Here is a 22,271-nt window from a genome sequence, read left to right as displayed (position 1 = left end):
TTTGTATATATAACGTGTGTATTTATGTTTGTAATATGTGGAGTAAATGAAAAAAAAATGTATTTATGTATGTGATATGTTGAAAAAAATGAAAAAAAAAATATGTTGCTATAATTCTATTCATATTGTAATTTTGCAGGCTGTATATGGGGTTTAGTTGGGCGATACTCTTGTACGTGATGGCAGATGTTATGGGTTTAGGACATGGAGGTGATGGAGCCGAGGATCCACCACCTCCCGTAGGCTTTGGTCGTGGTCAACACGAACAGGATGGTAAGTCTTATTATGATATATTTGTTAGATGTTTTTATCCATTTATTATAAGCTATCGTGACTAATATTTTTAATTATATTTTTCAGCTGAGCTCCCTAAAAAAAGAAGAGGCCTAGCAAAAAACATTCAACTATCAAAGATAATAAGGGCAAACAAGGGAAAGCCTGTAGATTTGGATTTCGATAGAGAGCTGACATATTCCCCTGTCGGGAACCATGGTAATTGGTTTACCCGTGAGATTGGGAAGTATATATGGATGAACATCCCTTTGAACGTATCTGGTTGGGATAATGTTTCCCCCGCTTTAAGGAATGCCACAGTGGTTCATTTAAAGGTAACTTGGACAATATTTTAAGTTTAGTTCTAATTGGTATTTAACTAACTAACTTTTTTGTATTTGTAGAATAAGTTTGATTTAGACAAGGTTAACTTGGATCCCGAGCGTGCTCAATTGTTGCAGAGCATTGACGCGACCTTGCAAAGAATTTATAGAGGCCGAAAAAATAAAGCGCATACTTATTTTGAGAATGTCGGGGGGCTTACAGATATCCCAAGGGCATTAGCCAACCCCCCCCCCCCCCCGATGGTATGTCACGTGAAAATTGGGCACAAGCAGTCGAGCATTTTCAAACTCCTGAATTTCTAAAGCGTTCGGCGTCAAACAAAGGAGTCCGTGCACAACAACAAGTTGTAAACCGAGGGGGATCGTGCTCGTATAGCAATGCATGTTTCAAAGAAGTAAGCTATGATATATTTAACTGTTTATTTAAATTATAATTAATCTAATTTTTAATGTTAAATAGGACATCGCTCGAATCAAAGCATTTCGTAAGGCCAATACTGATCGCCAAGGGGTGTTTAGTAGTCCTGTAGTCGAGCAACAATACGTAAGTGGTTAATTTTTATTATCATATAAGTGATTATATCGTCAAAGGGTAGTTAGTAATCTAATTTTTATTATATTTATTTCTTTTTTGAAAATACAGAATGCTTTACTCTTTGAGATCAGTCAACAAACTCAAGCATCTTCTGAAGCCAGCGGTCTAACACCAAAGGATACACAAAATTGTTTTGAAAAAATATTAGGTGTTCGACGTGGCCATATCAGAGGCATCGGGCGTAAACCTTCTACGGTTGTGTCGATGTACGATCAAGAACAACCACTGACACAGCCACCACCACAATCACAGGTGACAAGACTATTTAATTTTGGTAATTCTTTAACATGTTTTGGTAATTGTTAGTTTAGTAATAGTTTCAAAATTTAGTAATTGTTAGTTATAGTACAATGTTATAATGTTTTATACGCAATATGTGGAATGTATATTTTGTATATAGAATGTTATAATGCTATTTTAACTTATACGACTATGTTGTTTTATTTGTAGTTGGAAATGCTTCAAACAATGTTAAAAGATCCGACATGTAGTGCTGCACTTGAAGATTGGTTTCGTTCATTGCCACAACGAAATGAAACCGGAGGAAACGAGGAGAGCGATGATGACGAGTAGATAGTTGTAGGATTTTTTTATGTTTTATTTGTGCAAGTATTTTAAACTAGGATTTTCGATATTTTGTTATATGTTAAATCAGACGAGTAATTTTAAACGGATATTGTATTATATTTTGGAATGGAATGATATAGGATTAGATTAATTAATATCATACCAGTTTTTTTTTTTTTTTTTAATTTTAATGTGAAATATATATATATATATATATATATATATATATATATGTATATATATATATATATATAAAAGAAAAACACCAATACCCGCGACGCCTTTAGTGGCGACAATAGGTTATTACCGGCGACAAGTCTTTAGCAGCGACGTGACCTTATTAGCGGCGACAAGTCTTTAGCGACGACACCCACGCATTAGCGGCGACAGCTTAATTAATAGCGACAAAGTATCAGCGTCGACGTTTTAGCGACGACACGTCGCCGCTAATAGTATTAGCGGCGACAAACTGCACTTTTAGCGACGACGCCTGTCGCCGGTAATGTTGTACTTTCTTGTAGTGTATATACATATGTTACGCACTTGGCGTGGGTCTAGAATAAAATTTCACGTAGTTTCCTAACCATATTCAATCAGACAGATAAAAGTATGGTTTTGAAAACCGATCGGTACCGGCCGGTTCGATCAATTGAAGCAGGAACCATCCTTGTTGCCAGTTTTTTTATTAAAAAATTCATTTTTAGCAATAAGTGACAACCGATAGGAATGCCAAAAAATCCGTTCCAACCAGACTGATGAGACCTTAAAAAAACAATATTTATAAATATAGGTATTATATTTTTAAAAACAACTGCAAAAACGAATTTAGAATAAAAACCTCCCCGACTAATCGGCTTTTAAAATATTAGTTCAGTCACAGCTAGTCATCAAACACAATATTACTTTCAAATTTTTTCTCATCGTTTTATTTAAAAGACATCATCTCTCACTTATTTCGTTAGTCGATATGGCACTAACTATAAGTGGTACATGTATCCTTCTAAATCAAAGAAATTTTTTAAAATATCCTTTCTTTTTTTTTCTTCTTTTTTGTTTAACACAAGATAGATCATTTATTCCTTTATTTTTTATGATATGTCTTAATTTTTTCGATACATAATTATAGTAAATATTGAAAATTTAGGTGGGTCAAAGGACCCACTTATGTTAAAGTAGCATCGCCGCTGATTTGAATGAATTTTTGCCAAACCTGTGAAGAACCGGCGGCAATTTATAAATTTTAGAATCATAATAATGGAAACATAAACTTTCATAATATTTAGTACATCAATGTTTGAAAAAGAACTTTCCTACATATATGAAAACTACGACTGTATATTGACTTCTATCTGAAATCCAGTTATTCTCTTTGGCAATTTTTTTTAAGAAATTGACCATATTTGAATATGCAATTGCATCCGATCATTTGCAAAAATAAGACCATTAACAAAAGAGATGCATTGACATGCATCATATTATCAAAGGCCAACCACCTGATATAGAAATTCCCGTATACCCTCTTACACTCTTGGATTTCTACAAAACTTAAACAATAACCAAACCAATTATGGTCGGCTCCAAACATGGAACTACTCAGCGTCGCATCGATTCTAGTTCAAAACTTTCTAGCTCCTAAGGTGGGTTTGCAGACCGACGTTCACCCATAATTTTAATCGCACCAAACCAATCTTGAAATTCGATTTGTGAGCATATCAGCATAAACATCAAACTAAATCATATTTTAAAAGTTGGAAAACTTAACAATAAATAATAAATAAGAATTTAAGAAAGTGGGGGAATGAATTACCTTAAAACTGCCAAGCATATGTCATCTTCAAAGATAAGGGGTTTCCATCTCCTTGCTTCATCTAATGTTTTCCCCGTGTACAGGCTCCACGAAGGAATAGGTTCAGATTTGATGCTTTAATCTGAAGTGGTCATGAGTCATCAGGCGATGGTTGTTAATTTTCTATAAAAAAAAATAGAGAACAGAGAGAGAAAGATGAGTTTAGTGTTTAAGGGGAAAAAACTTCAACATCTGGTTTTGTAACTGAAACTAGAGAAGAGGAGCCAAAATTCGGCGACTAAGATGGCGGGGTGAGCAAAGGTGTAGGCGATTGTGGGGGAAATCGTCATGAAATAAGGTTGCAGTGTGCTTATCGAAAATTGGAAGAAGCAAAATCAAATCAAATTAACATCTAATTACTTGGACACATGGACATTGTGTTGGGTCAAAAAGATGGTTTATACTTTACTTTTCTAGGCGTTAATAGTTTTTGGTCGTGTAATATGCTTTTGCAGTTGTGTTTACGGCCATGATGGGTGTTTACGGCCCATGTTCCATATATATATATATATATATATATATATATATATATATATGTGTGTGTGTGTGTGTGTGTGTGTGTGTGTGTTACGGGTGAGGAGTGGTTGATGAACAGAAGAGAGTTCACGGCTAAGAGAGAGAAGAGAGAGAGAGAGAGAGAGAGAGAGAGAGAGAGAGAGAGAGAAATGAGCTTAAGTGTGTGTAAGTGTGTGAATCTTGTGTAAAGGAACTTCATTCTAATCAATTCAAACAAGATTCATTTTATTCTTCTTCTCCTTCTCCTCTATTTTGATCTGGCATCATCCGCTTGATTGGGATTTCGCACCATCAAGCGGATCTGATTGATATACAAGCAGATTTGGGACTTACATATTGCACGTATCGATCATTGAAAGAACATTAGGCTTGGTACAACTTTCTACAGTGACGGAAAACCATGAAGCTTCTATCAATTGGGGCACGAAGCTGATGAAAGGAAGACAGGGGATACGGGGGTGTGTGAAATATATGGTTGATGATGCAACACACGGAATCGAAACACACACACACACATTTACAAAGAAAAATAGAGGTAGAAACCATCAATTTTAGAGTAATTGAAGTGGGAGGTGTAGGCAGTGGAGGGATCTAGAACAAAAATGAAACAGTTGGATATACCGATTAAGAAATGGAAAGAAGACAGAAACAAAACATGTGTACAATGCACCGATCTAACCATTGGGAAGCTAACCTGAAAAGAAAGTGTGCTTAGGACTAAATTTGGCAAGATGAAAAAATTGTAACATCCGGAGATTTGCATGTATTTCCGAATCCTCTCTTTTGCTATTATTTTGCCATTTGTATTCCCTGGGGTTAGAAGAGTCAACCCATGAGGAGCCTAAGGGATAAAGTTGCAAATTTGAGAACAAGACAAGTACGCCAAGCGTACATAAGGTACGCTAAGTGTACTACGCGTCCCCTAGTACATTGGGCGTACACTTGTGTACGCTAAGCGTACTCGAGTCAGATGCAAATCCTAATATTTAGGGTTGGCTGCTATATAAACATCCTTATAGCTCATTTCTCCCATCACTCTTAGCCTCCATACCCTAGAGATGTCCCATCATTGGTTTTGAAATGTTTAAAAAAAATTAAATTTGGCATGATTTTTATGGATGTTACAAAACCCTATGGCAAAAGCCTTAAGGGCACAAAGAATACTACTGCTAACTTCCTTATGCATTAATATATATATATATATATATATATATATATATATATATATATATATATATATATATATATATATATTAGAGTTTTCATTTTGCACCCACTAGTTATGCTTTCTACCCAGATTTACCCATTTTTCTTTGACATGAACAGCAACAATTTAATGGGTTAGTTTAAAGGGTTAATTTAAATATTATTTTATTTTAAATTTTTATTATATTCTTTTATAAAATAGACCCATGTTACCTTAAAGTCTCTCTTTCCATTCGTTGTAATTGGCATAGTTAACATTTTGACTTGGGGTGATTGTAATGAACATAGCACATTTTTCGACCCAACATCGAAATCATATACTAAAAACTCATTATAAATACCTATCACTCTCCCTCCTTCCCTCCATCGAAAGTATTTATTTTGTATTTTTAATCTAAAATTCATTGTTGTATAGAAAAAAAAAATGAAAGTTAAATGCTTTAATGATATGAAAAGGGTTATTGATATAAAAGCCCTCAAATTTACACAATAAAAAATAGTCGGTTATGTCCAATGTTCATTTTTTTCGCATAACTGCCTAATATTTACACATTTGGTTTTATATTTCCCATTTAGCATGTCAAAGGCTTGTTAGTCGGTCACCCCACACCTGTTAGTCGGTCACTCTAACTGTTCATCTAAAACGTCCCAAAAATAAAACCCGGAAATTTTCATTTTTAAATTAATAAAATAGTAAATTATATCATTGTCACAAAACCAAGGTATTCGAATTTTATCAATACACCATTGTCATCAAAGTAAATCACAAAATGTGGAAACGAATGGTGTAAGCTCTAAAATCATCCCCAGGTCTTCCCTTTGAAACCAGAAGTGTCTGAAACATAAACTGAAAACCGTAAGCACAAAGCTTAGTGAGTTCCCCAAAATACCACATACCATACACACATAGCACATAACGGTCCCAGCCTAATGAGTATAGCGGGTCGTGCCCTAACTCACATAACGGGCCCCTTCCTAACTAGCATAACGGGCACCGCCACATATAATTCATATAAACATAACAGGTAATGGAATACAGAATAACCATCGTGTAATGACCCAAATTTTCAAATAAAATTTTCATTTTTAATTAATCAAAACATTCCCATAAAATATGACATATCAATGACAACTGTTTTTAAAATCCATAACTTCAACATTTTATTTCAAATATCAAAGAGTCCCCATATAAAATGTTGGAGATTGCATGACGCGCCATAAAGCCTTGCCCTTGCCCTTAGGCTCTGAAGTACCTGAAACAATCAACAAACTGTAAGCTAATTCTTAGTGAGTTCCCTAGAACATACCACACATAACCACACAATCATATATTCCATAACAATCACATAAGGCATGCATATAAACATATAAGGATGTTGTGGGCTCCTCCCAGGGTCTTACTCCAGGATGTCATGGGCTCCCCCACATGGTCTTTACCTGGAAAGTCATGGGCTCCACCACATGGTCTGATATCCAAGTGTTATGGGCTCCCCCCCCCCCCCCCCTCATGGTCTTTACTTGGAAACTCGTGGGCTCCTCCACATGGTCTGAAATCCAAGTGTTATGGGCTCCCCCCATGGTCTTTCATGCAAGTATCACATAAACAACTAGCATACCACATGGCATGTAACATATAGCATATAACAACTAGCATACCATATATCACTATATCATCTAGTATTCCACATATCACTAAATGGACCATGCTTGGTGTCTTCGACCCATTATTATGGTGAGGAGACTCACCTCTGTCTGCTGAATCCAAAAGCTGCTCTCCTAACAGTCTGTGACCACCCGTGCTGAACAATAATACCATTAAAACAAGGTTAGGGTTGAACATAATCAAATTAAAGGACCCAAGCCCCCAAGTCCTTTCCTAATGGCCCAAAAGTCCCCCATTGCTAATGAGACCAAATTCCATGTCCAAAAATCATTAATGGGTCTCATGGCCCAATAAATCCCAACCATAGCAATCATGGCCCAAAACAGATAAATTGGCCCACTAACTCAAAACATGACCAGGTCCAATAACTGATTAGGGCCTAATGGGCTTACAATCCCAAAACAAGTCCAAGCCCATCTGAGTGCGTACGCCCTGCGTACTACTCCTGTACGCTTAGCATACTGAGTCCGTGAGTTGTACGCGTTGTGTACGCTATACTACGCCTAGCATACAAGCAGATTAAGCACCTTCTTCCATTAATTGCTTAATACTTGATGTTCCAATGTCCAATATTTAGATCTGAGTCCATTAACACATCCTAAGTCATAAAGTTGGCAACTTTATGCATTTGCATGTTCCATATACTCCCAACAACCCATTGAGATCTTTCCAAGAGTCTTAATCCATGCATGAGGTCAAAACACCCATCAAGACTCCAGTTTTATGCTATGAATGGACCATAGGACTTCAGATATATCCTCCCTAAGCTCTGGAGTTGCTCAAACTCTCAAGATGTGGTTTAAGAACACAAAAAGGGACTAAAGAGAAAACCCTAGATCTAGGAATGAAAATGATGACCAAGGTGAAAGTTTTTTACCTCCTCAAGCTTCCTAAGTTGCTCAAACTGTAAGATCCAAAAGCTCTTCCTCGTTTAAGCTTGCTTCCTCCTCTTCCTTGTAGCTAACACACCAAAAGGATGGTGTTTAAACACTCACAAGCTCAAGAAAATACACTCTAATGATTTTAGGGTTTTAAAGGTCGTTTAAGGGTGAAGGAGGCTAGTTAGGGTGAAGCCCAAATGAGATAATTAGGCTTATATGGGTCTTAAGTCTGGAAATTAGGGTTTGAACATTCGTCACATACGCCCCGCGTAGCCTTTGGTACACCCAGGTACGTTCTAGCCCTTCGGGATCATCCATGCATGGTATGCTAAGTGTAGTCCTGAAGTACGCCCAGTATACTTTAGGGACCATTATGCAATACTTAAAATTTCAAAGGTTCAAAGGGTAATACCTGATTTGGAGTGTTACACATCGGGCCCCACCCAGTAAGCATATAATCACATACATAAACAAGTGTCATTAACACAACGAGTATTCTAAAGTTACAGATCATGGGTCGGCTTTGGTGCCTTCGACCCGCTAAAAACTCACCTCAATCATTGATAATCAAATAACTGCTCGAAACAAGAACCGGATAACCTCGCGCCAATTAACAATAAATATAATTTTAATCAATAATTAACCCAATAACCCAAAATACCCTTAGGTCAAACTTGGTCAACCCTTGTTAAAGTCAAAGTCAACGATCAAGGTCCAAAAGTCGATATTTCTTCCAAGCGAAGTACGCCCTGCATACCAAGAGAGTATACCCAACGCACTCTGTTTTTGACCAATTGCAGGGCGCTAACCACGTACGTGCAGCGTACCACCAGGTACACCCAACGTACTCAGAACAGTCCCAAAACATCATTAAGAGCCTATTTCATTAAGTTCTTACATCCAAAACTTAGATCCAAGCCCAAAATGATGTCCTACGTCATAAAGTTTCCAACTTTATGACTTTGCATGGCTATAAAGTGTTTAATGTCTAAAACCCTAAGGTCTTTACCCAATAAGACATCACAACTCTTGCATGGAAGGGATAAAAGGGCCAAGATCATATTTTTATAGTTCATAATAGCTTTATAATGGATAAAGTTTCCAAATTTATCCATTTGATTGGTCCCAACAAACAAGTTCTAGTCTTTAAGTCTCAAAGGGACCCAAAAGTTCATCTTTGTGAACTTAATCCATTAAGTACAAGTCTCCAACTTTCCGATCTGAATCAAAATGATGTTTAGATGGATAAAGTTTCCAAATTTATCCATAAAAATGTCACAAACTTTCAATATCTAAACTTTATGCACTAAAATGACCAAAAGTTCACAACATCCACAACTAGTTAGATCTAACAAATGTATCGTCAAGATTCAAAAATTATACCTCTAAAAGATAGATCAATGTGAACAAAATACAGATCTACAATCTTTAATGCAACCAACACTTCTTGAAGGTGCACCATGCATACTCCAAAGCACTTAAAAACACCATCTTTAAGCACACAAGGCTAAACTAGGGTTATGGTTTCATGGAAGGGTTGTTGGAGGGGTAGAGGTTGAGAATGGGGTGGGTTTGGGGGAGTTAAGGAGCTTATATAGGGCTCAAACCATGAAAATAGGTTTTAGGAACTGATTGTGTACGCTCAGCGTACTTTTGGTACTCCCGACGTACTCAGGGTGCCTCAGTATGCCCAACGTACTCAGCATAACCCAAAACCGACCAAACTTCAAACGGGCATAACTTCTTCATTCTAACTCCGATTTTGACATTCTTTATATACATGGAAAGGTAAAGAGAAGCTTTACACTTCTATCGAATCATCCTTTCCTTAAAACATTTTGAAAAAAAATCAAATTTCATAAAATCCTGATCTAACACTTTACCGAAATACCCCTTGGCGCCAAAACAAGGACCGAACTCCTGAATCATCAAAATTACATTATCCACACCCAAATGGGTCTAAATCTCTTTTCATCAAATGCCATAATCCTAATGATACTGGTCTTCAGGTCACCACTCCCACATAGGAAATGATTTGGAACAGGGCGTAACAACTCCCCCCACTTAAATTAGATTTTGTCCTCGAAATCACTTCTTACCACCCTCCTAAGAACCAATGTTCTGAAAAAAACCTTCTAATGTTGAACAAATCATTGAACCCATAATTGTCGATCCAAAATGCTACTTTGATAATTCTGAAGCCCCATCACTTGTCTGCCTCCGCACTGGTAGAACCATTTTGTAACATAATCATAAGGATCTTACCTACCATCAGAATTGAAACATCCTTTTGACCCTGAACCTTCCAACAGATAACCCGGCACACAGATTCCTAAATCCATAACTTGCTGGGATACTAATTTTGCACTTATACACTAACGATTCCCGATGTGAATCTCAACCAAGAGAAAACTCGATACACAACCCATAACCTGAGACACAAGGATTTACACTTGTGTTTCACCCAAACTCTTTTGATTCATGGAAACCATTCCTTGAACTGGGATATAAAATCCCCAAACCACCGCAGAGACTGTTAGTCTCGCACCTAGTCCAGCCACCAGGTTCCTAAGAGTCCAATAAATAAGGCTATTCTAGCCTATGCACCACTTTATGCCACTCCCTGGCCACATAATCATCATACTAAAACCATAATCCAATTCCTTGACCTAACCGGTCTTTACTAGGTCTCACCTGCATTTACATAATCATATGTGCCTTGTCTACGGGTCTCACCCAGCGAGAGCTACACAGGCTCAACACGTCTTGGACCCCAATGGTCATATTCCTTCTACATAGATTCGGTGAATGCTACGATCCCATCAGAGACTTACAACACCAACGATGGTCTACCTAAATTCGGTGAATGCTACGATCCCATCAGAGACTTACAACACTTCCATACAATCTGCCAATCCAGTGAATGCTATGGCCACCCTACGGTCTTACGACATGTCTATCCCGCCATGGTCACCGCCCATGGTCTTACCACACACAATTCCTTTCACAGAACACGTTGATATCAATGCAAAATACGACAAAATCATGGCCGCACACTACCCGATAATAGGATAAACAGACATATTAGTGATCCAATTCAAAGGCCATAACCCAAAAGAACCATGCATATAATTTGAACCAAGTGCTCCAATATTATCTTGTCCATTCGCATACACCCCTATCGACAATACATATAATAAATTACCCCAATGCACATCCATAGAGAACCCATAACATCATCCAAAAATGAGAGGAATAACAGACTTATATCGAACGACAAACCTCAATCACTAACAGAAGATATCCCCATGAATGATCGGAACAAAACCCTATACCTTGGTTGAGACTGAACAGATTCCGCCAATACCCCAACCATCTCATGAAGACTTCCAAGGTGATCCTGAATGCTACCAAAACCTAAGCCGGCTATGAAGCAAAATTCCACACTACCATCATTGAGGGTAAACATACCCAGAGACCAAAGGAACATAAAACACACTGAACTTGATGATAGGTTGACACATCCATTCAACTTCAACTATGACAACTTGAAACTTTCGGAGAACCTTCGATGAATGACGAACGATGCGACCAAAAATCGAGGATGCATTGACATTAGACCAAATGATCTAAAACCCGCACAGAGTTGATTGCACCCAATTATGAAAGTGATTCCCTAATCAACCTCTACACAATCTAGACTATAATTATAAATCCATGCAATGAGCTGAAAAATTCCCTCTACAACCAACACTCAACCTGAGTGGTCCCAACGGCTCCTCATCTATTCTTTGGCACCCCCACAGGAAACCAATAGCTACAACGAGCTCTTTGACCAACCACTTCCTGCTTAGGGACAACTCATGTGTCTCCTGAACACATACATTCGATCTTCACCTACTATATACCCCTGTGTTCACCAAATCTTGAACCGAGATCCCACATGCTCACACTGCATATCCCTACAAACCATTCTCTCAATACTACGAACCTAAACAGATCAATGATCCTCCAAGCAGGATACCTAGTTCTCCCTCACTTAGGGTTCGAACTACCACCTATTGGTGTTGAAACCAAACCATAACTCAAATCAGATTAATCATGTACAAACATCATCCGCCTTAGAATGAACAACACATGCAGGATGATCTTCCAGATAAGGATCAAACAATCCCAAGAGAATTCCTGAATTCCAGTTGAAGATCTCTGAAATTTCCCCAATCATGGCCGCTTTAACATTAAGGATTCCTTGCAAGAGCATAAGCCAACACCAACTTATGATCCAAAACATGCTCTCCTATCCTGAAATCCCAACCACCAATCCGGTGCGTGACCTGCCTATATCCCAAGAACACAGACCCTTGATTACATCACAAAGCATCCATAACACATCAAACCACACGTGTACTTCTGCACTGACATACTGTCACCAAACACCACGACCAACAGACCCCATGATAGGTTTACATCCTAACTCTAAAAGTTGCAAGCTTGATCACTCCTTCTCAAAACCATCAATCAACCACTCACTTCGAGTTGCAGTCCTCTAGCCAATCATAACAACAGTTTCCTTCTTAAGTTTCGCGAATCGAATGCATGGCCTCAAGCAACCCTACCACAAGATCGACAAATACGAAACTACCGCCACAAATTATGGTATCAAACCATGCTATCTCTCCCGACCAGCCCGTAGAATCCCCGAAACTCTCCCCGGATCGAGTATGGATATTGTGCTTCTAGTAGTATGGGCCCAATACTACCTTCCACGCCTATCCATACTTTCCTCAAGAATCATCTCAGGTCCTCTAAAACCTACTCAAAAATATCTTTTCGATACCTACTCAACAACGAAACAACTGCACTAAAATACTTCCTAGGTTCTCCTAGGATTTCCCACCTCTCCTGCCATCAGTTGCTAAAGGGCTCTAATCAATGTCATCCAACCACTTCATGAATACAATTACATGCAACAAAACTTAAATAATCCTTCGACTAAAGGACCATACCCTACAACGATTAAACTCAAGAACAGGAAATAAGGCCAAACCAAATATTCTTAGGCTATAGAATATTAGTTATGTACAACTATGATGCATACACCACGAAACTAAAATAATGATGAAAATTTCATATAAGAAAGAAACCTAGGCTATCAAGCATCAGATAATCAGGCAATTATATTATGTAATTCCTAAAGATCCTTAGCCTATCACTAGCATGTTGTTCTAACATATCATAGATTCATAAATCAAGTCATATCAGATAACATGTATGGATATTTTGGGAGAAACTTACTTGATCTCGGTCGATTGCATGCACCACACCTTTTCATGTATTAGAAAAACCTTTTCTTTAAAAGCATTTCTTTTTGAATAACTTTACCGAAACCTCAGTTTAAGTTCAGACACACCCGAGAGTGTGTTCGAATCCCTCAAACCAAGGCTTTGATACCAACTTGAAACGTCCCAAAAATAAGAACTAAAAATTTTCATTTTTAAATTAATAAAACAGTAAACCATATCATTGTCACAAAAACAAGGTAATCAAATTTTATCAATACATCATTGTCATCAAATTAAATCATAAAATGCGGAAACGAATGGTGTGAGCTCTAAAATCATCCCTGGCTCGTCCCTTTGAAACCAGAAGTGCTTGAAACATAAACTGAAAATCCTAAGCACAAAGCTTAGTGGGTTCCCCAAAATACCACATACCTACATAGCACATAATAAACCCCGCCTAATGAGTATAACGGGCCCTGCCCACATACAATTCATGTAAACATAACAGGTAATGACATACAGAATAACCATCGGGCCCTGCCTAGTAAACATATAAGCAAATACACATACAAGTGTCACACAGACAACGAGTATTCTAACATAACAGATCATAGGTCGGCATTGGTGCCTTCGACACGCTAAACACAGTGAGGAAACTCACATCAATCCACTGATAATCAAATAAGTGCTTGGATTGCGAGCTGGATAACCTCGCGCCAACTAACAATAAATACAATCTTAATCAATAATTAACCCCATAAACCAAAATACCCTTAGGTCAAACTTGGTCAACCATTGTCAAAGTCAAAGTCAACGGTCAAGGTCCAAAATTCAATATGTCTTCCCAGCAAAGTATGCCTTACGTACCAAGAGAGTACGCCTAGCGTACTCTCATGTTGACCAATAGTGGGGCATTTACCGCGTACGTGCAACGTACCACCAGGTACACCCAGCGTACTCAGCCCAGTCCCAAATCTTCATTAAGAGCTTATTTCATTAAGTTCTTACATCCAAAACTCAAATCCAAGCCCAAAATGATGTCCTAAGTCATAAAGTTTCCAACTTTATGACTTTGCATGGCTATAAAGTGTTTAATGTCCAAAACCCTAAGGTCTTAACCCAATAAGACATCACAACTCTTGCATGGAAGGGATAGAAGGGCCAAGATTACATTTTTATAGTTCATAATAGCTTTATAATGGATAAAGTTTCAAATTTTATCTATTTGAATGGTCCCAACAAACAAGATCTAGTCTTTAAGTCTCAAAAAGACCTAAAAGTTCAAATTTTTCAACTTAATCCATTAAGTACAAGTCTCCAACTTCCAGATCTTAATTAAAATGATGTTTTAATGGATAAAGTTTCCAACTTTATCCATAACAAGGTCACAAACTTTCAATATCTAACCTTGATCCACTAAAATGACCAGAAGCTCATAACATCCAAAAACTAGTTAGATCTAACAAATGCATCGTCAAGATTCAAACTTTATACCTCTAGAAGAAAGATCAAGATGAAAAAAGTCCAGATCTACGAGCACCAATGCAACCAACACTTCTCCAAGGCGTACCATGCATACTCCAAAGCACTCCAAAACACCTTCTTTTAGCACACAATGCTCTACTAGGATTAGGGTTTCATTTAAGGGGTGTTGGAGGGGTGGAGGCTGATAATAGAGTGGGTTTGGGGAGCTAAGGAGCTTAAATAGGGCTCAAACCATGAATATAGGGTTTGGGCACTGATTGCATATACCTAGCGTACTTATTGTAAGACCAACATACTCAGGGTGCCTCATTACACCCAGCGCACTCCCCCTCTGTACACCCAGCATACTCAGCATAACCCAAAATCGACCAAACTTTAAACGGTTATAACAGCCATAACTTGTTCGTTCTATCTCTAATTTTGACGTTCTTTGTATCCACGAAAAGGTAACGATAAGCTCTAAACTTCTATCAACTCTTTCTTTCCTTAAAACTTTTCAAAAAAATCCAAAATTCATAAAAGCCCGAACTAACACTTTACCGAAATACTCCTTGGCGCCAGAACACAGATCGAACTCCCAAATCATCCAAATTACATTACCCACACCCAAATAGGTCTAAATCTCTTTTCCTCAAAGGCCCTAATATGATGATACTCGGTCTTCAGGTCACCACCCCCGCATAGGAAACGATTCATAACAAGGCATTACATCATCACACCACCATCGTCTTCTCCACTCAAACCCACACATGGTTTCATAACTGACACACAAACATACACACACATTCAAGAAAGAATTCAGAAGTCAAAGAAGATTTCTGAACAAACTCAAGATTTCCGAACAAACTCAAACAAGGAAAGGATTTCAGGTACAAGAACTAAAAAACATGGTGTGCATCGATTTCAGATTGAAGATCTGGGTTTGTTCTTGAAACAAGATTTTGGAAACGAAATTCATAACTCAAACAACTGGGTTTGTTATTAAAACGATATTTTGGAAACGAAATTCAAAACTCATCCAACTTGGTTTGTTCTTAAAACAAGATTTTGGAAACAAAATTCAAAACTCATACAATTGGGTTTTTTCTTCAAACATACATACATATTCAATCGAGCAACAAGCCCCACCTACTATTGTTTAATTCTGAACTCAAAGAATTTCAGGCATGTATGATGAATCCATTAGCAGCAGGTGGAGAAGACGATGAATAGTTAAAGGGGTTTAGGGTTTAGATCTTTCAAGAACAAACGATCCCAGATCTGAAATGTTGTTTCTAAAAATCTTGTTTGAGTTATGAGGACTCCTTTAAATGTGTGTGTGTATATGTGTTTTTCAAGAATAAACCCAAATCTTGTTTGAATTCTTCTTATATTGAAAAAGGTTTGGTGTGTCTCTAAATCTCAACCCATCAGTCAACGAGAAAAACATGCGCACACACACACTACGTATTCAATTTGTAATAATCAAACAGTCAAATTTGTGTTCATCTTAAAAAACCCAGATTTGTGTTCATCTTCCAACTAGCCATGGTAACCCAAATTTGTGTTTTAATGGTTGTTTGTGTTCATGTTGCTTTAAACCCAGATTTCAAATCCAAATCTTCAAGAACAATGGTAATAACTATTGATGTGGAGAAGACGAGAAGAATCCCAGATCTTTCGATTCTACTTTTTCTTTCCTTTCTTTTTTCTGATGAAACATTGAAACCTTTTGAAGATAATGGTGGGAAGTAAGTATTGTTGATGATGGTGAGGTGTTGAAGCCATGTTTTTACTTGATAGGTAGAAACACACCACTTTTGCAACCAGCTAATAGAAGTGAATGATCTGTTAACCTCCTAAATGCAAAATATGAAAATAAATGTGCAAATATTAGGAATTTATGCACAAAAAAATAACCTACTTTTTTGAGTAAATTTGAGGGCTTTTATGTTAATAACCCATATGAGTGGAAAAAAGTTCAATTTTGTAAGAGAAAGAGAAAAATGAAAGTTTGTTGTTATTTCTTGTTTTTAAAAGAAAGAGATCAAAATTTCATTGTAATAGATATTCAAGTATCAAAATTTCTCAGGTTAATTCCTTGTTGTACTAAACAGTGGAATTGATTCTTATATATATTTTTCATGTTGTATTAAATAGTGAAATTAATTTTTATGTACAATTTCTCTTGTAAACTCTTTATTTTTTCGAAAGTGCAATTAATTCCCTTTCATCATCTTAATGCTTTTTCTTTGTATTTCTATTTTCTATTTTAATTTCTTTCTCTATACCAAACACAGACATCATTTTAATTTTTGTTTATGAATGGCAAGGATTTATAGGCATCAATGGCTTTTTCTTAAAAAAGAAGATGCAAATTTCCTCCTAGCAATTGGTCATCCAAATTATAATTTAAATTTAACAAATTTAATATAATTATTCCCGTTACATAAAATTTTGATAAAGGTAAGGGGATGTAGAATATAAGTTTACATAGCTGCTCTCGTAACTTATTTCAACAAGCTCAATAAAGAGAACTTCAATAAGCTACCATATTTTAACCCCATTTATAACAATAAAGATTCAACTCTTTTCCATCCTCATCTAAGGTGTCAAAAAAAGCCAAACCTGATTAACATGACCCAACAAAAACCCGAGTAAGATAAATAAGATCAAGTTCAATAGTATCTATATATGAAATCAGGTTTATAAGGGCAACCCGAATAATCTATAACACAAGTAGGGTTGAGTTATGGGTTTATATCATCACTTTTAATCGGGTACAGGTTAATCCATAACTTATATGTTAATGTTATGAGATAAAACCAAACCAAAAAAAAAAATCAATTTGCCAAGGACCGAAAAAGAATGGGCCAACCCAAGACCTACTATTGGAATTTCAAGAACCATAATTATCCATCAAGTATAATAGACTAAACATAGACAAAAACAATCTCATCACGTTCCAATTTGTCAAGAACCGAAAAAGAATGGGCCAACCCGAGATCTACTATTCGAATTTCAAGAACCATATATGTATCCATCGGCCCAATAGTGTAAGATCCAATTTAAGATCTATTGAAGAAAGTATTCGTTGGCCTATCAATAAATCTCTATCGTAAGAGTGTAAGACCCAAAGAAAGCCACAACCCGTTTTAACGCATTTTGAAAGCTTGATGCGTGAGTGCGACAATATGCTTCAACAGCTCTGATACAATTCTTATGACAGACATATGGTTTAAAAACTCCAATCAAACATAAATTCTAACAAATTTCTATTTTCTCACTAAAAATACTCCAAGAAAGCACAGGCTATCACAACCCCACACACAATCAAAGTACAAAAGGTTTGCAGTTCTAAACAAATTTGCACCAAAATCACCACAAAGATCTCGCCTCTTCACATTTCCACCATTTAACTAATACATTTCATATTCATCAAGCATTAAAAAAAATACGCTACGAAACATTTAAAGCATGTTAACGTCTTTAGATTAGATACTGAACTGGTATTGTTTTTACTAAAAATAAACACATCGATAATTGACAAAAAAAAAAAAAAACAAAGAATCTAACATTAACATATCTAGAGATCACAAAACCAACTTCACTCTATGAATGGCAAGCAAAACGCTTCACATGCCTCCATCCATCATATATATATATATATATATCATTAGATCATATCTCATAACAAAAACCCTAAATTCACGCAACCTTTCAAAACCCTAAACTTACCTTCAACGAAAACTTGAAGAAGAAGCCAATTTACGAGGGATCGGGCGTTCACTTGATCTGCTTAAATTCTTTCTTGGAGGCGAATCGGATGCCATTTTCTTGCTTCTTTTGTTGTTCACTGCACTCTCACTCTTAATAGCAGCCATGAGCATGTCTCTTCTTGAAGCAGGCATTGTCTTGTTACAATGTTTCAAAGCCTCAATTTTTGCATAATTTTCAACCTCCTTGTTTCTTGGTCTCTTGTAACATGGTTTCTCCAAAACCTTTATTTGACTTGTCCTTGATGCAAAAACCACTTCTATACACCACAAAATCATATTTAATAACTTCACATAAAAAAAAAAAATATATATATATATATATATATATATATATATATATATATATATATATATATATATATATATATATATATATATAAATCTCAGATTACATTACCTGAAGTTTCATCATCAGAGGAATCAACACCAGGAGATCTTGGTGGAGTTGAGGGAGAAAATATGTCTTCAATTTCAAATGTGGTTTTTCTTCTGTTGGGATCACTTTCAGGATTTGCAGTGTGGATCTTGTTATGATGACTTGTTGGGGTGACTACCCTTCGATTAGAACCATATTCTTTAAGGGTCAATGGAAGGTTTTCTTTTTTAACATAAATTGGAGTGTTTGGAACCACAGCAACAGATTTGATACTACAATGATCTTTAGCTTCAGGAACTGTAACTTTGTTGTTGTTGTTGTTGTTATCTGTTGATCTGCTACAAGATTCATTGGTGTCATGGGAATGGATGATTGGGGCATCAAGGTTTTCAAGAACAGATTTTGGTGAAGTGTTTGATAAATTTGGATCTAATGAAGGTTTATATGTTTCCATAAAGTTTGAAAACCAAGGTGTCCCTTGTCTTGCATAGAACAGAATATATGCCTCCTCTGATAACACATAAGCTTCTGAAACACTAGTCACCTATCCAAATCATAAACAACTTTTAACTCGATTTCCATATTACAAATTTTAAGAAAAAAATAAAAAGTTGAGATATGAATCTATATGATGTATACCTTTGAGTCGTCAAACTTGCACCATGTTTCAGGTGCAGAACGAATGTAACAGTAATAATGACCACAGCTAGATGTATAAGCTGCATGTACCACAACTGCATATAGTTCATATTTCAACTCCTCCTGTATGATATATGGAGGTAAGAACATGTATAAATATATATTTTTTTGTTTGTATAGATATAATTAAGGAATAGAACTCACATTATTGCTTTGATTGCCACATGTATAAGGCTGCAAGTCTAACTGAAGAGGGAATTCAACATGTTTGTCTATTTTCTCAACATAAGAGCCATCATTTTTGAATCTTTTTAAATGGAAAGCACAAATAGGAGGAGTTTGATCGAGCATAAGTTGTTTCTCAACAGAAACTTTTTCTTTACACTGATCACATGTAAACTTCATTTCTTCATCTTCAATGTGTTCAACTTTTGTAAATGACTCAAGGGCAGTTGAGAGGCTTTTTGCATCTTCGATCTCCAAGCTTAAGTCAACTGAAGGCTCGTAGGTGTCAGATATGTGATTGCAGTTGCAACATCTTAGCTGGGATTTATATAAACGAGAGTGAGTAAAATAGATAATGGAGTTGAGTAGTTGATATGGGAAAATCAATGGAGTATCAACTGAATTCTTACTTTGCTTATAACACGACCTCCAAAGACTTTCTTGACTAGGTTTTCGGTTTCTGAGGAGAGAGTAACATCTTTCACTTTTAAATTGCTGAAAGAGCTTTCAAGCCTGTCTAGAAAGCATTGCAAGAACTCATGAGCATCTTCCTGCTGGTATCTTTGGAAAGATGATGAAAAATCTGATAGTCAACCAGTCAAGAAACACAAATATTGAAAAAACTGGTTGGATATAATAAATGTTAAATAGGTATGTGTGAGTGAAGATAAGAAAGAGATAACAGATGTAATTTGTATGAATTTGAAGGATACAACTCAAGTTGTCGACAAATTTCCATGGAGAGACAACTTTTCCAGTTGATGTTAAAGAAAGTTCAATTTGCTCCCGCAATACACAGATCAAGCAGAACCTTTCATTGCTACCTGCAAGTCAACACTTCAGATATAAATCATATACTCCCTACAGGTCTTATTACAACAAACGATAATGAAACAAATACAAAAACTGATTAGGTTGTAGATCTTACAATCACAAGGAGTTGGATGAGCAGATGAAAAAAGACCCTGAACAAGTAGCACAGAGTGTGTGAAGCACTGCATAACTGCGTTGAAAAAGCAAGTGTTGCCTAGATTGGCAAGTCCTGCACCCTGTAAGTTCAGGAACTAAATAAGACAGATTTATGGAGAGGAATGGGACTTGTTGGATGGAATTTCACACATAGCACTTGATGCAACTGAAGCAAAAGCAATTTTATAAACTGAATTAACTATCTGCACTCCAGAAACTAGACCGAGATTTCTCAAATGGTGGAGAATTGGTACTAGCCGTGATGTCATGTGGCCATGAAAGTGCAAATCGATTTAGATAACTTTCGGTCTAAAAGTAGCAATAAATAAGATCGAAATGATTTAAATAAAACAGTAAATTTCTAAAGTATCATGAATATGATAGATAATAAAAATAAGCATACCACCATAGACGGCTTCTCATAGACATCTTCGTACCAACTCGAAGAACTTGACGCAACTGAGGGCAACGGCTTGTAGACATCGTTTTCACTTCGATTACACGAAATCCACGCATCGGTCTCATCGGCGATATCATTAACGTTATCATCAACAGCCACGGGACTTGAGGGCTCAGCGGGAGCATTAGCATCCGCACCGGAAAGAGATAGCGCCAGTTCTTCAGAATCTTCGAGCACTTCGGTTGCCATCAAGGGATTTATTTGCGATTCCGGTGGCTTAGAATCCTCCAATTTCTCCTCCTCTTCTTGAGATATTTTATCAAACAACATATGTGCGCTAGCGTGAACATCGACTTTAGTACGACGAGAGCTCGAGTATCGATCTAGGGTTTGTGTAGGCGAACGAGAATCTTTGGGGGAAGAGGATTCAACCGCATCTGCGTATATACTAACTGATTCCGACGGCGGAGCCAAAGTCTCTGTATGATCAGCCATCGGAAAACCCTAGACTGAGACAGAAAATTAGGGCTTTTGAAAGAAACGAATTAGGGTTTGAATTTGGTGGATGGGAAGAGAGGGAAAACTTTGGTGGTAATTAAAATTTGGGGGAAGTTGAAAGTGGTTGAAAGGATTTTCAACACGGTTTTGAGATTTTAAAATGGGAGGGAAAACCAAGCCGCCATTTCCATGGATTTCATTTCACCAATCACCCTTCTAAATTTTTTGAGGCAGAAGAGAGAGAGAGAGAGAGGGGGGAGAGCGGTAGAATGCGTACAACAACTTATTGTGCGAGTTATTTCTTAGTTCTTACCCCAAAATCTACTCATAAAAATGTTTACTTCTTTTTATCCATACTACACTAGTTGTTTTTTTAATATGAAATAGTTGGATTGGAAATAATGTCATGTATAGAAGAAAGTTATATACAAACTTTTCTTTTTGTTAAGTGTCATGCCATAAATATGAGAAAATTACATAAATGGTCTACATGTTTGGTAAAATGTACAGAGTTTGGTTCTTGAGAATAATTTATTGACAAAGGGTCCCTAAGAATAAATAACTTCCAAAAATGGTCCTTATGGCAGCAAACATGAGACTTGTATGGTTAATGAGTGAGGTGTGCTTCTGAAGTGAGGGCATTTCCCTTATTTTAGTTCATACTCTCAGGTCATAAATGTGACTAATCATCATTACAAATATGGTCCTCCTAAAAAACCATCAATTGCTTTATTCTTCTTCTCTACTC

The 22,271-nt window shown here is 36.7% G+C and overlaps 1 protein-coding gene across 2 annotated transcripts; it reads right to left on the bottom strand.

The window, feature by feature from the left end:
- Nucleotides 1-18,101: 18,101 nt before the first annotated feature.
- On the bottom strand, nucleotides 18,102-21,825 carry UBP21 (ubiquitin-specific protease 21). 2 transcript variants are annotated; one of them, XM_078983036.1, is made up of 8 exons: nucleotides 21,029-21,825; nucleotides 20,585-20,705; nucleotides 20,370-20,480; nucleotides 20,067-20,239; nucleotides 19,636-19,974; nucleotides 19,432-19,554; nucleotides 18,814-19,336; nucleotides 18,102-18,670 (listed from the first exon to the last, which is right to left on the bottom strand). In XM_078983036.1, the coding sequence occupies exons 1-8, from the start codon at nucleotides 21,518-21,520 to the stop codon at nucleotides 18,378-18,380; spliced, it is 2,175 nt and encodes a 724-aa protein (XP_078839162.1). In that variant the 5' UTR covers nucleotides 21,521-21,825; the 3' UTR covers nucleotides 18,102-18,377. The 2 variants fall into 2 exon arrangements, with proteins under 2 accessions (XP_078839162.1, XP_078839159.1); XM_078983033.1 differs by having other exon boundaries at nucleotides 18,102-18,673; nucleotides 21,029-21,824.
- Nucleotides 21,826-22,271: the final 446 nt, after the last annotated feature.

The sequence above is a fragment of the Lactuca saligna genome, chromosome 3 (genome assembly GCF_052625555.1).
Source record: "Lactuca saligna cultivar CGN05327 chromosome 3, ASM5262555v1, whole genome shotgun sequence".
Taxonomy (NCBI): domain Eukaryota; kingdom Viridiplantae; phylum Streptophyta; class Magnoliopsida; order Asterales; family Asteraceae; genus Lactuca; species Lactuca saligna.
The sequence above is the reverse complement of the archived record's forward strand: the minus strand, read 5'-3'. Positions and strand labels throughout refer to the sequence as shown.

What these genes read in the sequence shown, in the direction of transcription:
- UBP21 (XM_078983033.1), bottom strand. Translation starts at nt 21,520, where the DNA reads ATGGCTGATCATACAGAGACTTTGGCTCCGCCGTCGGAATCAGTTAGT. An exon ending in ATGAGAAGCCGTCTATGGTG is followed by an intron (nt 20,706 to 21,028) that starts GTATGCTTATTT and finishes CTGAACTTACAG; the next exon opens with GGTGCAGGACTTGCCAATCT. An exon ending in GTGGCAATCAAAGCAATAAT is followed by an intron (nt 19,555 to 19,635) that starts GTGAGTTCTATT and finishes TATATCATACAG; the next exon opens with GAGGAGTTGAAATATGAACT.